The sequence below is a fragment of the Centropristis striata genome, chromosome 13, assembly GCF_030273125.1.
Source record: "Centropristis striata isolate RG_2023a ecotype Rhode Island chromosome 13, C.striata_1.0, whole genome shotgun sequence".
NCBI classification, from domain to species: domain Eukaryota; kingdom Metazoa; phylum Chordata; class Actinopteri; order Perciformes; family Serranidae; genus Centropristis; species Centropristis striata.
Window position 1 is genome coordinate 14,457,414 of NC_081529.1, and position 16,514 is coordinate 14,473,927.

The following is a 16,514-nucleotide window of genomic DNA, read 5'->3' on the forward strand; positions in this document are numbered from 1 at the left end:
CTGAGCCATGCATTTAAATTTGAAGCTGCATTCAGTTGAAATTGTGAGTCAAAATCAAAATATAGCTTATTTTCAGAAGAATAAAATAAAACTAAATTAGAAATATTTCATTATAGTAACAAACTGCTTTCATATTAAAAACAACAATAACAAAAACACAAAACTGGGAATAAAGCCTGTGCTTAATTGCAATGCAGCCTATAAATGTTTTATATCATTTTTATATAGCTCCAGTAGGCCTATAAAATATTTTTAAAATATTATCCACCAGCAGTACAAATAACAACAGCCACATAATTGTAAAAAAATATATGTTGTCGAATTGAGTATTATCAAATTGCACCGTATTATTGCATAAAATATATAACCTGCTCGCCATATTATATTCACATAATTATTATATTCAGCACAATTCACATTGCCTCCAACAAAACAACATGGGCCACACCGTCAATGTTTGTGTTTTATTATTATTATTATTATTCCACTATGAAAATATATGTACAATAAATAATTTGGATTTTCACTATTAAAGAATCTCAATAAATAAACTGGTCTAAAACTCGGGTCATCAGCAGGGCTTCTCTCTCGTCTTGACTCGTTCAGAGAGAGAATGATTTCATTCTTCAGTTGAGATTTTTCAAAAAGCAGTCCAGCTATCTGCACCTAGACTCCGTGAACAGTTCCTGAGAAGTTATTAAGATCCATGAAGCTGCACCAGAATGCACTAGAGGAAACAAATCCACACATACTGAGAAAGGTTAATCGTTTAAAACAAAAAAGATCGAAAACAAGAAAAGGCAATAAATACCTGAACAAGGGGAGAGAAAATCCACAACGTTTCGATCGTGGTAAAAAAAACAATTTCCCTTCGATGTTTAAAAGTAACAATAATAAAAAATAAAACATATTCGCATCTTTCTTACATTTTAGCCGCAAAATTAAAACCAGCAAGAAGACGAAAAATATTTTAAAACATAATTTTTTCATTCAGAAATGTTTCAGGAATGTTGCCGAGAAGCTTCGAGTGCTCCGCAGTCTCCTCCACACAGGCCCGCCCGTCCGTCTTCTCCCTTTTTATTTCTAGTTTTTTTTTTTAAATATTCAAACGTTGCAGCTGGCCTCAAAAGTTGAGGTGCTGTAGATCTATGGTGCACAGTGTGCTTGTGAACAAGTCGAAGTCCTCCTCGGAGAAATCCACCGGACTATCCAGTGAGCTCTGCAGGCTGGGAGACAGGCATGCGTCCCCGGCAAAGAAGGTCAGGTCGGGGAGCGCGGATGAGGAGGAGGAGGAGGAGGCGGCAGGAGGAGCAGCAGAGGAGGAGGCTGACGTGATGGAGGAGTCCTGCCGCTCAGAGAATGACGGATCGGACACTGCTGCTGCTGTGGACCCGGTCTCGCTGAGCTGCAGGAGGCCCGGGTTGTCAGCAGAGTTCGTCTCGGTGTACACGGGCGGAGAGTGGTGAACCGCAGCAGCAGCGTCGGAGGAGCCAGATGCTGCTGGCAGCGGTGGGCGTTCGAGACGGCTCAATCGGCCTCCCCTCTCCGGCGTGGGTTGTGCATTATCCCCGCTGTCAATAGCGTAGGCGGTGGAGGATGGATTGCAGCTCCCGGGCTCGCCGTCCGATGTGGCCTCCCCGGTGCCCGATGCTTCCAGAGGCTGGCTTGAGTACGGGGACGAGGCATCGGCGCCTTCGAGCGGCTCGAACCCTCCGGGGTCGCTGGATTCGTGGCCTCCGCCGCCGTCCCGGTGGTGCGTAGTCTGGCGCTTGTGTTTCATGCGCCGGTTCTGGAACCAAACTTTGACCTGCCGCTCGGTCAGATCCAAAAGAGCGGCGATCTCCACCCTCCTGGGCCGGCATAGATACTTGTTGAAGTGGAACTCCTTCTCCAGCTCGAGCAGCTGTGTGTTGGTGTAGGCGGTGCGCAACCGGCGGGACCCGGCTCCTCCACCATCCAGACTCGCCTGGCTCGGGTCTGCAGGGAGACAAAGACGAATAAAGGGAGAAAGAATTTATGAGCAGGATTTATTGTGTAAAAATATTTTGAAGCTATCCTCGTTTTTTTTATTTTATTATAATTTTATTTCGGTTAAACTTCAAATTGTGATCTATTTCATAGGAGCCTTGTAAAACCTCCACAATGTTATTGCGTGCAAGATTTCCAGCCAAGATAAAAGCTGCTTCAGCATCGAGCAGAAATCCCCTCGGCTGTTCTGTCTGTAATAAAACAGTAATAAAGCACAAAAAGTCTCATAAAAAATACTCCTTCCAATTACAGTAGCAGCCAAAGCCATAACTGTAAGAGCGGACCAATTTGTTGCTGGTAAAAAATAATAATAATAAAGCAAAGAAAAGGCTGATAAAGACAGATGATCATAGCGCCAAACAGGGTTTTTCTCTCTTCTGTAAAGCCTGGAGTGCGGCGAGCCTGCTGTGAGAGGCTGCAGAGTGTGATCAGAGAAATGCAAAGAGAGGAAAATAAATAAATCATGGGAAAGGAAGGAAATGTGCAGGGAGATGTGGGAATGCTGATGTGAACCCAGTGTGGCAGTATCTGTCAGAGACATATTTAAAACCACGGATAGCTTTATGAATAACATCAGAAAACATAGGAAACGGGGCGAGAAAGCACTACGAGAAAAAAAACAAATTATTAAAATGAACGAGGTGAGAATTTGTGATTGGATAAGTGAAAAGAAAAATGCAGTGCACTGTTATGGGGGTCAGTGTAAAAGACAGAAATGACCTAAGCCAAGAAAAGATTGTGTGCATTCTGTGTCCTGTATGGATGTATCTTATACCCCTCCCCCAACACCCACCCCAACTTATTTTGTCCGCTCCCTTTGCCTCGCCATTATATTTCCTACCTCCATCCAATATGGCTACCATCTCAGTTGTGTTATGAATATATAATGCCAGGGCGATTCTGCCGCTGGTGCTGAAATGACACCCCCCAATGAACAGAATGATACAGCAGGGATCATCTTCAGGGCGGATTAAGAGAAAAAACTGCGCGTCTTTACGCACGATAAATAATTCTATATAGATAGAATGCATTTAGTGAATTTGAGCTATGCAGGACTAAGAAAATGCTGCTGTGAAAGCTTTGCATGCAGCATGAAGCCGAATTCTACATATTGATCCTAAAAAACAAATTATGTGTGCAAGAAGTTAATGTGTGCATATTTAAATGCATGATGAGAGATTGCAAAGCACTGCAGCATAATGCAGTGGTCTAGATATGGCTTCCCTGTTGACACAGCATCACAGCACTGCACAACACACACACACACACACACACACACACACACACACACACACACACACACACACACACACAAAAAGCAAAAGACAATGTCATCTAACCATATCCATGCTGTGTGGAATGAATGGCAGGTTATTTCTGAAGTTGAAGTGAAATGAAGATGCAGACAGAGAAATTAAAGCACAGGCTGCAAAGCACTCACACTCCTATCACAAACACATAGCTACTGGCTCCCGCTTCCCAGCATATACCGACCTGTGGGTGACTCGATGGCCGCCGAAGCATACCCGGAGGCGGTCGGTGATGGGGAGGACGAGGCAGGGGGGATGATGGATCCGCCACCGCTGGAGCTGCTCCCAGGCTTGGGGCACTTCTTTGAGGACTTCTTCTCTTTCATCCAGGGGAACTCGTGGGCCAGCGGACCGGCCGGGGTGGCCGTAGCCGGGGCAGGGGCCTGGCCGGGCGGGCAGGGCTGCTGGGCGGCTCGCTGGTGCGTCTGGAGGCCATTAGTGACGGAGGTTCTCCGGTTCTGCTGGCTCCTAGCAGCCGGTCTCGGCTGGCTGGCTGTGCAGGGGCTGAGGCTGGGGATGGTGTGCTCGAAGGGAGGCGGAATTACTGTCGACTCCTTGATTGATGAAGTTTGAAATGACTCCAGGACGGCGGGGAAGGACGTCAGGCACTCTGCTAGGGACGGCTGGCTGTTTATAAAACCGATCTCCCTCTCAAATTCAAAATTCATAGCTCCCTGAAACCGGCTCCAACCTCAAACGGCGAGACCCCCCGAAACAATCCCTTCCCCAAAATAAAAAAAATAAAAAAAACCACATACACACACGCACGCTCACACACGCACACAATACAATATGGCTTCTTAAAAAAATAAAACGAAATGAAAAAACGCACACGCGTGTAGGCTCCCGACCGCAATGGCGTAAATGCGGTGGCTATATAATAATTGTGTATATTGGTGATATTACTAGCGTATGGGGACCTGGGTAGGCTAAACTGAACAACTATGGGGCGAAATTGCAGCCAATTCCTGGTCATGTGACCCGAATCAGCCAATCGGGGAACCAGGCCTGGCGGCGGCTATGGCTGTGGGAAGCAGCATTATTATTTTTCCACCAAATGCTGTGGCAAAGAGGGGCGATATCACAGGATAGCTGCTATTGTTTTGTCTTAACGGGGGGTAAAGTCTGAGGAGACGGTCGCCATGTGCGCTGTGTGGGCGGCGGGTCGGCGCATCACGGCCCGGTGTTCACCACTAACAATAGAGCATCTCTTGGACATTTTTTGGTCCTCTGGGTGATGTAATGACGGTTAACATTAGGTGAACGGAGCTGGCCAGCGCCGTTTACAATATGGCTCCTCCAGAAAAAAACACTGTTTTCTCCACTTAGCTCATTAATCTTATAAAGTGTGACAGAGGCTGAAAATCCCCAACTTAGACACAGGGAAGTTGAAGAGGGTTTTAGATGGCGCAGCAGCTCAGGAGGAAAGGATGATGAAGATTTCTACTCAGCGGTAGTGAAGATGAAGCAGATTGGCTTCTAACAGAGCAGAATGTAGATTTAAAGGAGGAGAGGCAGGGAGAGGGGGCCTGTTGATTTGTAAGTGTACCATTTTCATTGTTTGCAATGACTCCTTTGTATTTTTTTTTCATTTGTTGTTGCAGCTTCCTCCAGTGTGTGTGTTTATTCTAAATATAATTTCACTAAAATAGCCTCTGCACACAGGCTCCAAATCTGTTGTTGCTAGCCACCATGCATGGTTCAGCCTCTCTCTGCAGTGTGATGTATGTGTGTTAAAATGTTCGGTGTGTTTACGCAGAGAGAGAGAGAGAGTTCACAGCGAGGTCGCTCCGTACAACTGGAACCAGGAGGGGAGCGCGCACGCAGGCCTCCTGTTTCCACTAATAGTAAAGATAATAAAACAGCAGCAATAATATGAACAGTAATTGTAAGTGAAAGTTTGCTGAGTGGCCTTCAGACTCAACAGGACGCACATGTAGATTTTTATAAAGATCAGGAACTCGGGAGTTTAGCAGAGGATATTTTGGGGAGGGCGCGAAGAACCTCGAGTGGGAGAAAAAAAAGGTGCGGTGATCAATCTTTCACTCCCTGCAAAGAGCCTGACAGCAGCCCCTCTCTCCCCAAATAACTAGAAAACCTCCACTCTCTATCTCTCCCCCTTTAGAACCACTATTTGCTGTTTTGTTATTTTTACGCAGCAAAGGCGCTCATAACCTATTTATCTGTTGCGTTAAAAAAAAAAGGACTCAGAGAGAAAAGACAAATGGATATAAACTATTTAGCTCGCACCCCTTTCTCCCTCTCTTTCCCATGCCACATGGTTTCGCCCCCGGACTCTGTAAAAGCAGTAGAAAAAAGCAGAAATGTGTGTGGGAGTGAGGGCCATTGAGCGCAGGCAGCGAGTAGGCCGAGGCTGCATGAACACACACCAAACACTGCATACACACGCTGCTGACTGAGCGCCACCATCAATGCAGCCGGCTGATCTCTGCTTTTCTTCATCTCGGTTTAAGTGGCGATTTGGGAAAATATAAATATATTTTTTTGTAAAGGTTGGTTACGGACGTTAGTGGGAAGCAGCGTGGACTGGTCGACTGGAGATGAGGATTTGTGATTTTGATCTTATTTTGGAGTCAGTTTTATTTTTGGGGGGGATGACTGAGGGAAAACCATTTCTTTAACTACTTTTTTTAATAACTAATTTTATTAAATTAAATTAATATTTTTTGACATTTCTATTAGTGACCTATTGTAGTTATTATCAGGAGTAGTAGTAGTAGTAGTAGTAGGCAACTGCACGAGAAGCAAAACATCTCTTCAAATCTGACAGATAACTTTTTCACAAATGATCTGCCTCATAATCTTATTAAGAAGTATTCCAGTTGTAATTTCTGACTCCAGATCAGTACATGTACCTGCCTGTAGTAATAGTAATAGCTGCACTGTTTCAGCAGTCGCTGCGTTGCTGAAGCCGAGCCGCGCTCTCCGTCTGTTTTTATGAGGCAATAAATTAGATCCAATCTCTGCTTATTGGTGTTTTTATTGTCTGTTAGTCCAACGGAGATGTAAAGGGAAGTACGGCCATTATTCATGGGAGCCTGATTTATGTCCCAAGTTTTATGCTGCTCTCAGGCCTCTCAGCTCAAGCGCGTGCGGGAGAGAGAGAACCAAGGGTGGGGGGGCTGGAGCCCATGTGACCGGGTTTAGGCGCAGGCCTCAGGGCTTATTTTAGTCATAAACAGCAACACTATACACATTGGAGCAGCATGTGTGTGCATGTGGAAAAGTTGGGAAGAGAGACAATTTCACGGTTAAATATTTGAGCTGTGACTTGTGTTTTAAAGCTCTCCAGTTTTTTTCTGGTTCAGGATTTTCAATTTGGGTCACACGAGTTGAATCTGTTGAAAAGGGTTGAACAAAAGCAAGTTTTTGATATGAAAGGGTTAATATATATATTCTAGGCAGTGAAAATTAACAGGCAAATGTTAAAAGAAGTCACTAATTCAAAAGGAGACATTATTAAATAGTTAATGACGATTAGTTGAATAGTTTAAAAAAAAAAGAAGAAAAAAAAGTCTGAACCATCCTAATCCAGCCTCCACTCACTAGATTTTCCCAGAGCTTTCAACCACAGATCATAGACTTGCTCACCATTTAATGTCAGTTCACTTCAGTGGCTGCACAATATTAGGATTGCAATAAAGCGAGCAATGTTGATGCAGAGGAACAGATTGATCTCCAGGTTTAGGGATCAGATACAGTTTCAGTGTCTTTCAGCAGCATGTTTAGGGTTATACCCAAACAGCTGTGTTGCCACTCAAATCACTTAAACACAAACAATCTATTTTATCATATTCAATCATGATCTGATTTTTTTTTCCTAAAGCACATTTTCATAGATTCATTGAGTGTTACATGTTTTCTCCAGCATTAGTGAGACTTAAATATAATCTGTCAGATGCAGTGGTGGAAGTACATTTACTCAAGTACTGTACTTAAATACAATTTTAAAGTACTTGTACTTTACTTGAGTATTTCCACATATGTAACTTTATACTTCTACTTCACTACATTTTAGAGGCAGATATTGTATTTTTGACTCCAATACATTTAGTTAGGATGTTTTACTTTAGTTACTTTTCAGGTCAGAATGATCAGGATTTAACATAAAAAAAACTGATACATTTTAAGTTTTTATGCATATTTTCTTTTAATTAAACCACTTAACCCTATATTAAATAGTTAAAATGAGCCCTATCTTTAGAAAATGCATCAATAATAATAATCTAATAATATATTTAGAATACATTTAACAGTCTGAGTGGGTCATTTCTGCATAACGAGTACTTTTACTTTTGATACTTAAAGTACATTTTGAAGCTGATACTTTTGTACTTTTACTTCAGTAAGTTTTGAATGCAGGACTTTACTTGTAGTGGATTAATTTCACAATGTGGTATTAGTACTTTTAGTGAAGTAAGAGATCTGAATACTTCCACCACTGATCAGATGCAATACTAAAGACTAAAAACTTGTTCTGAGTGAGTTTGAGTTTTTCTGTCGCTGAATACAGACCAATAGTGAGGAGTTATCAGAGCTGAAGTTTCCTTCTCAGAGAGAGTACTCAGCTATCAGGTTTTAGTTCAGGAATAGTTCTTGGATCTGACCTCTGACCTTCAGTGGGATGCAGCCCAGTATCTGACATTGGCATGTGTGGATCGTTGGTGCTGCTAATCACTATAGTAAATGAATGCAGCCACCAGAAGAACAGATATTGGAGCATTTGTCTCCTCTTGCAGCTACTTTGCTTAATTACCTCCTTCTTTGTGTCTCGTTTGTCAGCCATAAAGGCAACTAGAAGCAGGTTGGAAGTTTTTTCTAAAGATTACTTCTTTTTTTTAAAATGTCTGACATGTTACATGTCGCTCCAGCTTTAGATGTGATTATTGAGATAGTTTTCTGACAGTGAAGCCATGCTTTAGCCTTAGGTACTGACCTGATATTCAATAGTGTCATGAGCGTCAGGTCGTCCCTGAACCAGAGACACGCTGTCTGAAAGAAGTAACACTGACACCAGATCCTCACCCATCACATCATGGTAGAATAGCCTATACACCATCCCAATACATCACATAGAATCTTTATCAAGATTTAAACAGTTCCTTAACATGATTTTAGATTAAACATTTTTTTTCATTTTGTATTTAAAGTAACAACTTTTCAGCATTGACATAAAGTAGTCTTGTTTTGGGATTCCTCACTTTTTTTTTATAATTGAGGTTAACTGATTCTAGAGGGTTAAGTAGGTTGAAATTGTGCTCAGAATAATTTGTCATTCTTCAAAGTTGATATTCAACAAAAATATGCATCACAACAGAACTTGACATACTTTAACCCTCCTGTAATGTTTGTTTCTCAGGAACAGCAATACTGTTTGTCAATTTGACCCCTGGCACATTTAATTATCCAAAAGTGTCAAAAACTTTTAAAAAAAACATTGTTTATATTTCATTAATAACGCCATTACTAACCATTTCAATCAATATTTAGTGCAGCGGTGTTCTTTACCTCTCACAGATCATGGTTCAATGAGGATAATCCATTCGGTTTTCATAAAAAAATGCACATTACAACTTTTTTTTATGTACACTGGAAAGACCTACATATAGAATATAATGGATTTACATGACTTTGATTTTTGTAAGTTTTATTTTACATTTTTTATTTTTTTATTAAAAAATACTTTTAACTAATTAAAAAAAATGTTTTACTTTGAAATGGGTCATTTTGACTCGCAACATAACAGGAGGGTTAAAGGTTTGTTGAGTTCTCATCCTGGTGTGCAAATATTTTTGCATATATTTATAGTGATTTTTGCCACAGCTGGCAGCCAGCAGCGCAAAATGTTGTTTGTGTGTTGCCATGGCAACAGGTCGCAAAGTGTTATTTCCCTTTGAGATGATGATGTTTTAATAATCATTATTACCAAAACACCCGAGAACCATAAACAAACTGACGATATCTCTGAATAACATAACATTTTATTAAAGAATTGTTCGACAGACAACTCTCTCAACAATGGAAGAAAAGGAGCTACAAAGGACAAAGAAAGAAGTTGTTTTTCTCCAAAAAGACTCTTCTTTCTTTTTTCCAGCTAATAGTTTGTCTAAATTTTCCGACTATGCATGGATGGGTCACCAATCCCCACCCTTGCCTTTTTCCCTGTACAAGCCAAGACATGTATGTACAAGGGTCATTATAGGAACATAAAAACTACTTATTTCTTCTAAAATACAAGAACTAAAAAATGTAACTTCAGTACAATGGACAAGAAGAAACACAATGTTTTTTTTTTCTTTCATAACAGGTAAATACTAAAAAAGTACAATATTTTTTTCTCAATATAAATACATGAAGGATAAATAATAATAATACAAAACAGAAAGTCTTTTTAAACTGGCTATAACAAATAAATATTTATATATGAATGTTCACTTGAACACACATTGGCGAAAGACGCTTTGATTGGAGGGCCTACCGTCTTCAAAATAAGATTTCATTATTATTTTTTACCTTTTACCATCAAAATGTAAACTCTAAGTGCAACAATGATGCCCAGATGTGAAAAGCCTTTGTGTAAATTGGCACTTTTAAAAACCATATGAAAGGTTTATTTCTCGAACAGCAGAAAGTGTAGCGAGGTCGAGGACACACAGGTTTGAACTCTGGCTCAAACAGTCTGCTGTGTGTCGCCCCAAACTCCCCTCGCTGACAGTTCAAACAAATATACCCAGTATAGTTTTAAAAAATGTGTGATACACATCGGCTCAGATTTCTGGGACATGCATTTTTGTTCAAATATATACCCTGTATCCACGTTAAAAGTCAAGATATGTGAGAACAAAACAAAAACAATATAAAATGTGAACTTTTTGTGTGTTCGCTAATGTCAGTGAACCCTTCCAAAGTGATAGAGAGAGAGAGAGAGAGAGAGAGAGAGAGAGAGAGAGAGAGAGAGAGAGAGAGAGAGAGAGAGAGAGAGAGAGAGAGAGGGCAATAACTCACCCAAACATAAATAAATAGTGTTCTCCACTCTTATTATTTACCCTGTGTCGATGATGTGCTAAAATAAGAACATTAAAAATGTCTCTTCCATGTCCTCTCATGTGTTTGTTTAAAGATGTCAACAGCTGGCATAGCCTGGCTGTGGATGTGTGACAACGAAAGGAAGCTAGCTTAGCATTGCTGTGTGTGTGTATGTGTGATGAACTAACCTAGCTTAGCACAGATGTGTGTGTGTGTATGTGTGTGTGTATGGGAGCTAGTTTAGCCTTTGAGTGTGCAGCTTCTTAAACCCTGTTAGATTGATGTAAGGGGTGGTGAGAGCATGTGTGGTGATGGATGTGTGTGTGTGGGGGGGCGGTCTGTGGCGGATTACTGGAAATTTTGCCTCCTTCAGAAGCCATGTGCTGCTGCCACAGACAGGACAGGAGACGGTGGGTTAGTAGTGATTCAGTCTGGACGGACAGAGACGGGTAGGCAGCAGGCAAAAAGAGACAGTGAAGGGAAGAGCATCCAGTGGTTTTTATGTGCTTCGTGCAGAGGAAGACGAGTGCTGCAAGCTCCAGCCATATATTTCTGCTCTCTCTCTCTCTCTCTCTCTCTCTCTCTCTCTCTCTCGGGCTGATGGAGAGGCAGAGCCCTCCACATAGCTCAGCCCGGCTGACAACAACATGTGTTGCCTAGAGGGGGAGAGAGCTCAGCGCCATAAATCTAACCACCTCGTTAACTGCCCATTAAAATCTCAACTATTTCATTTACCAGGCGGGAGAGCTGTTTGTATATGTGTGTGTCTTAGGGGGGCAGATTTTATTATCAAAGTACAATTTTAAACCACATACTAGCTAATAAAAACATGCTAGCTGAGCTACTGCTGCAATTAGCTCCGCCCACACAAAAAAGTATCCTAAAGATAACATACTAAAGGCTTATAGAGTTATGTCATGTTAAATGATTTCTTGAGAGAAATATTTTGAATGAATATCTGAATATACAGTCATGAAAAAAATATAAGACCACCCTTGTCTTCTTCAATTTCTTCTTCATTTTAATGCCTGGTAAAACTAAAGGTACATTTGTTTGGACAATTATAACAATAATATATAAATTAGCTCAAGAGTTTAATTTAAGAGCTGATATCTAGCCATTTTCTATGGTTTTCATGAAAATGATTTTGGTTATTATGAAGAAAACCATGGAAAATGTCTAGATATCGGCTCTTAAATTAAACTCTTATTAGCTATTTTTGTTGTTATCATTATATTTGTCCAGACAAATGAACCTTTAGTTGTACCAGGCATTAAAATGAACAAGAAATTGAAGAAAACAAGGGTAGTCTAATTTTTTTTCATGCCTGTAGTATGGTATTGTTTTCTGATTGATTGTGCTGTAGATTATTAATCTAATAATACTGACTGAACAATGAGGCTCACCAAAGATCCTGTTATACCATACAGCTGCCGATATGTCTCTGCACCAGTGCCACAAGACGAGCTTTCTGACATTCAGTGTCCCCAGGGGGCCACGGCAGACAATTGATTGTACACTTCTTCTCCCACGCTTACAATATGCTTCGCTGCCTCTGGGACACTCACAGTAGAGTGTAAATTGCTCTAAAAAGGTTCATGTTAAACTTGTAAACATGGGTTAAAAAGCCCAAGAGTTCTAAGATGATAAATAAATAAATAAATCACTAATAGTGTACTCTCAATCCTTAAAATCTTGAGCAGATTTGAATGTGCAAGTTAAATTAACCTTTGGGAAGTTATAAAACTGATAAATTAGTGTTGAATGGGAAAATTTTGGTGGGTCCTTTCCTGAATGACAATGTAAGGTTTCAGTAGCAGAGAGTAAGTTAGTAAGTTTGGTCCCAGCTTGGCATCTACCATCGATTTCAGTACTTTTACACTGCAAAGATGTGCCTTTTTTTTACTCTTTTGGCAACAGGAATACGTTTAATTAAAACTAACTGCACTTTAGAGGTAACAGTGAAAGCTCTAGCCCTAATCAGAAGGCAGCGGAAACAGGTTGGGCCAAACAACACTGAATGCGGCCCTTTAACAGCTGTAGAGCAAAGGACAAACCACTCGATGGCTCCTGCCTGTCTCCTTTTGTCTGTCCTGCCGTCCTGTTGCAGCAGTGTCCCCACATGTTAGTTGCTTTGTTAGTGAGTCAGTTACATGTTCGTCTGCACTATTTCCTACGTTGTCATTTTGTTCCAAACCTGCTACAGGTGAGTGAGCTTGGGTGCTTCCTGGATTCTGCCCTGAGTCGAGGTATGGTGCGCCGACAGCTCAGTGTATGTTGGATGTGTGGGTGGGTCGCAGGGACCCGGGGGGACCCCTCCGCCCACGTGGTGCTGGTTGGCGGCCGACATGGGCCCTGCGCCATTGTAGTCCATGGTTTGGTGGTGGGGCGGCGTGGGGCCAAGGTGGTTTAGCCCGTACATGGAGGGCCCCGAGCCAGGCATGGGTTCCACATAGCTGCCACCCCCCACATAGACTGGGCTGGCCTGCATGCTGGTGGGAGTCCCGTAGCCAGCGTTAGTGGCCTGCACCAGGCCGTGGTGAGGATGGGGGTCGCCGTAGTCCTGGTCTGGGGCGCCATACTTCTGTTGGGGAGGACAGCCCTTCATAGGGACATTGGAGTAGGCAGTGGACATGGAGTAAGACACTCCCTGGTGGGGCTTGCCGAAGGATGGTGGAGATGGGACGTCGTAGCCTCCCCCCCCTCCACTCCCCCCTCCCATAGGGTGCATTGAGTTGAGGAAGCTGGCGGAGGACTGCATGGTCAGAGGAGGGGAGCCAGTTGGTGAGGGCCCTCCAGAACTGGAGCTCAGGCCCTTGGACTTCTGGTCCTTCTTGTATTTCATGCGTCGGTTCTGGAACCAGATCTTGATCTGGCGTTCAGACAGGTTGAGCAGGTTGGCCATTTCCACGCGTCGCGGCCGGCACAGGTACCTGTTGAAGTGGAACTCCTTCTCCAGCTCCACCAGCTGGGCGCTGGTGTACGCCGTGCGAGCTCGTTTAGATGACGCCGATGACCCGCCTGTAGGACTCTTCTCCCCACTGCTGCCACTCTCAGCTCCTCCTGATGCTGAGGAGAGAAGAGTAAAGATTAGAGGGAAACAAAAGAGACAAAAAAAAAAAGAAAAAAACTTGAAAATGAAGAGGGGGGAAATGGTATAAATGTATAAAAAAGAATGGACATTTTTAAAAAAGTAAGATATAATAAGAAACAGGTAAAAGGATGATGAAAGGAAAATTGAGAGAGCCAGAGAGTCAGAGAGATGAAAACACGCTCAGGCTCCATGCTGGAGGAAATTGAAAGCATTCAGGTTCCTAATAAAGCAGAGGGGGGTCCGGGCATGCTGGCTGAATTATCCCTTGATATTAGTTGTCAACACTTCATAACAGTGGCAGTTATTAAGAGACGGAGGGCCCGGTGCTGGCCGAGGGCAGCTAAATTGCATCTTGGCTGGAAAGACAAACCCCCCACAGCAACAGCAGCACAAGCACAAGCACTGTGAGCAGGTACCGAGGCTCACCAGCAATCGGTTCAATCAGCGCGCCGAAGAAAGTCAAGCTTCTCCCCACATGTGTGTGAGAGTTATACCAACTCCTAATAGAGCTGAGGGGGAATCAGACACTTCAGCTGTTACCACTGTTGTTTATGCTGAGTGAATTACATGACCCCTGGGCTACTGGTGCAGGGTTAGTCACTCTGCACGAGTATAGGTGATAAATGTAAATATGTTGGTAATCATTTTGTCTTAAAGCAATAGAGTTCACTCAGCCAGCTGCTGTCACTACATTTTAAAGCCGTGTTTAAGGGAATAAAACTAAGTGCGGTTATCTGACACAAAGGGGCTCAAGTAGTCGAATATGTCAGCCACAATTAACCAGCTGATGATTATCTTACGTCCTTTCCATCAGTTCTGTAATAAAGTGTTCTACCCCAAAAATGTTATAAATACATTTTACTGGATGCTTCACATCGTTTGTGAAGCCATGAAAGCTGAAAGTCAGCTACTGACTCCTTTATCAGTCAAATGTAGGCTTAGACAACCAGCTTTTCAGCACACATATTTGAGTGCTGAAAAGTTAAATTTATATATATATATATATATATATATATATATATATATATATATACACACACACACAGTCATGGAAAGATTATTAGACCACCCTTGTTTTCTTCAATTACTTACCTGGTACAACTAAAAGTACATTTGTTTGGACACATATAATGATAACAATAAAAATAGCTCATAAGAGTTTAATTTAAGAGCTGATATCTAGTGATTTTCCATGGTGTTCTTGATAATAACCAATATCATTTTCATGAAAACCATGGAAAATGGCTAGACCAGGCATTAAAATAAACAAGAAATTTAAGAAAACAATGGTCTAATAATTTTTTCCATAACTGTGTGTGTATATATATATATATATATATATATATATATAGTGTTTGCCTATATTGGACAGGACAGCTGAAGGAAGCCAGGGAGAGGATAAGGGAGGATGTAACAGCTGACTCTCTGCTGGCTCTGGCCTGCTGTTTCCATCTTGGTATTTATCCCATACTAAACAGTAGTGCTTAACTTATTAGTGCCTCTTCCATCTCTCACTCTGCACAATAAGCCTCTGTTACTGCTGTTAATGCTGATATGTTCCTATGTGCATGCTTGTTCTGTGTTCATACTAATAATAAGATGATGCCGCACAGTTCAAAGAAAGCTCTTGTTTCTTCCTCACTCAACTCACTTTCTCTCTCTCAACAGCATAACCAGTTGACTCCAGAAAGATGAGGGAGGTAACCTCACCTCATCTGTCTCACAGAGCAGAAAATGATTGTTTCAAATTCTCATCAATAAACAGTCTAATCTATTCTCAACTCTTGGCCCAGTCAAGTGAAAGCTTTTTGAATAAGACTCATATTCATTATGACATACTTTTCCTCATTGATAACTCTAATAACATATCTGTCTGCCTCAACGACTGTTTTCTTTGTCTGTTATCAGACATGCAGATGATATTCAAATTTATCATGCTGTTGCATTTTTTCCCCATTTGCTAATATCTTCCATTTCAAATGTCCACATGTCATTCTCCCTCTCTCTGAAAATCTATTCATCTGTTATCGTACATGACATTTAAATTTGCACTGGTAATATTCCAAGGAGGTGCCAATAGGAGAGGAGGAGGAGAGAGAGGCCAGAGAGAGGAGGAAGGAGGGCAATCAGAAGCCAAGTAATAACCAGAGGGTGGAGGGCAAGGAAAAGAAGAGGATGTGCTGGATGAAGAGGAGAAAGTAAATTAATAAAGGAAGGTGCACAGGCTATTAGCTGCAGCTGGTGAGCCTGATTCTCATGTAACCGACTGTTTCTGTAATAAATCCATGACTGCTCAGGTGTCATTGATGGTTGCTTTGAACTGATACTGATATGACCTTGTTCAATAATATTCAAGTCATACATTTTCTTACCAATTGTTTACCTTTCTCTCCTTACACTATTTATGTTTCTTTTTCAGGTGGTTTTCAGTTATTTCTTGATGAACAATATCAATCCACCCAGTAGTTTCTGATGATGGAAAAAAAGCCTGGCGACCGCATTGTGATGAGGTCACTACACATGGAAACTGTTGGCCAAGAAATAGTTCCAGCATATTTTACTTTAATTAGTTGTCTTATGGTGCTAATCACCTCCTGACTCCAGCTCTGCACTTAACACATAAACATAACAGTGCTATTCACCCAACTCTTAAAAATAAAGCACAAAATGTGTTTAGATCTTGGATCAAAAACATGCACATATCATTTCACATTAATAAATAAATTCTCCTTTTCCTAAAAAAGGTTGACAGGTTTTCTTTGTCATTAAAAATGTATATTTCCTTCCTGCTTTTGGCTTATTTGCTTAGCACTCTTCTGGCGGCTTTTGCAGGGATATTTGACAGGATGCCTCTGACCTTTAACCTTTTTTTCTATTTAGGGCTCCTCTTCTTTAGTCATTAAAGAGATTTAACCATATGCGAAAAAAAGATATGACCACGCTTTTTCTTCAATTTCTTGGTACATTTGTTTGGACAAATATAATGATAACAATAAAAATACCTCCTAAGAGTTGAATTTAAGAGCTGATATCTA

General features: G+C 41.5%; 2 protein-coding genes across 5 annotated transcripts in view; both read right to left on the reverse strand.

Moving 5' to 3' along the window:
• Positions 1–478: 478 nt before the first annotated feature.
• hoxb2a (homeobox B2a) lies at positions 479–4,410 on the reverse strand. The gene is made up of 2 exons (XM_059347731.1): positions 3,523–4,410; positions 479–1,977 (listed from the first exon to the last, which is right to left on the reverse strand). The coding sequence occupies exons 1-2, from the start codon at positions 4,004–4,006 to the stop codon at positions 1,124–1,126; spliced, it is 1,338 nt and encodes a 445-aa protein (XP_059203714.1). The 5' UTR covers positions 4,007–4,410; the 3' UTR covers positions 479–1,123.
• Positions 4,411–11,657: 7,247 nt separating this feature from the next.
• Positions 11,658–16,514, reverse strand: part of hoxb3a (homeobox B3a) — a 66,872-nt gene continuing 62,015 nt past the window's right edge. For all 4 annotated transcript variants that reach the window (XM_059347728.1, XM_059347726.1, XM_059347730.1 and 1 more), the window contains one exon: positions 11,658–13,454. In XM_059347728.1, the coding sequence (XP_059203711.1) occupies positions 12,586–13,454 (869 nt within the window). In that variant the 3' untranslated portion in view covers positions 11,658–12,585. The remainder of the gene's footprint in view (positions 13,455–16,514) is intronic.

Excerpts from the sequence above, each read along its gene's own strand:
- hoxb2a (XM_059347731.1), bottom strand. The coding sequence starts at position 4,006 with ATGAATTTTGAATTTGAGAGGGAGATCGGTTTTATAAACAGCCAGCCG. Across the intron at positions 1,978-3,522 it reads GGCCATCGAGTCACCCACAG|ACCCGAGCCAGGCGAGTCTG; the intron begins GTCGGTATATGC and ends GTCTCCCTGCAG.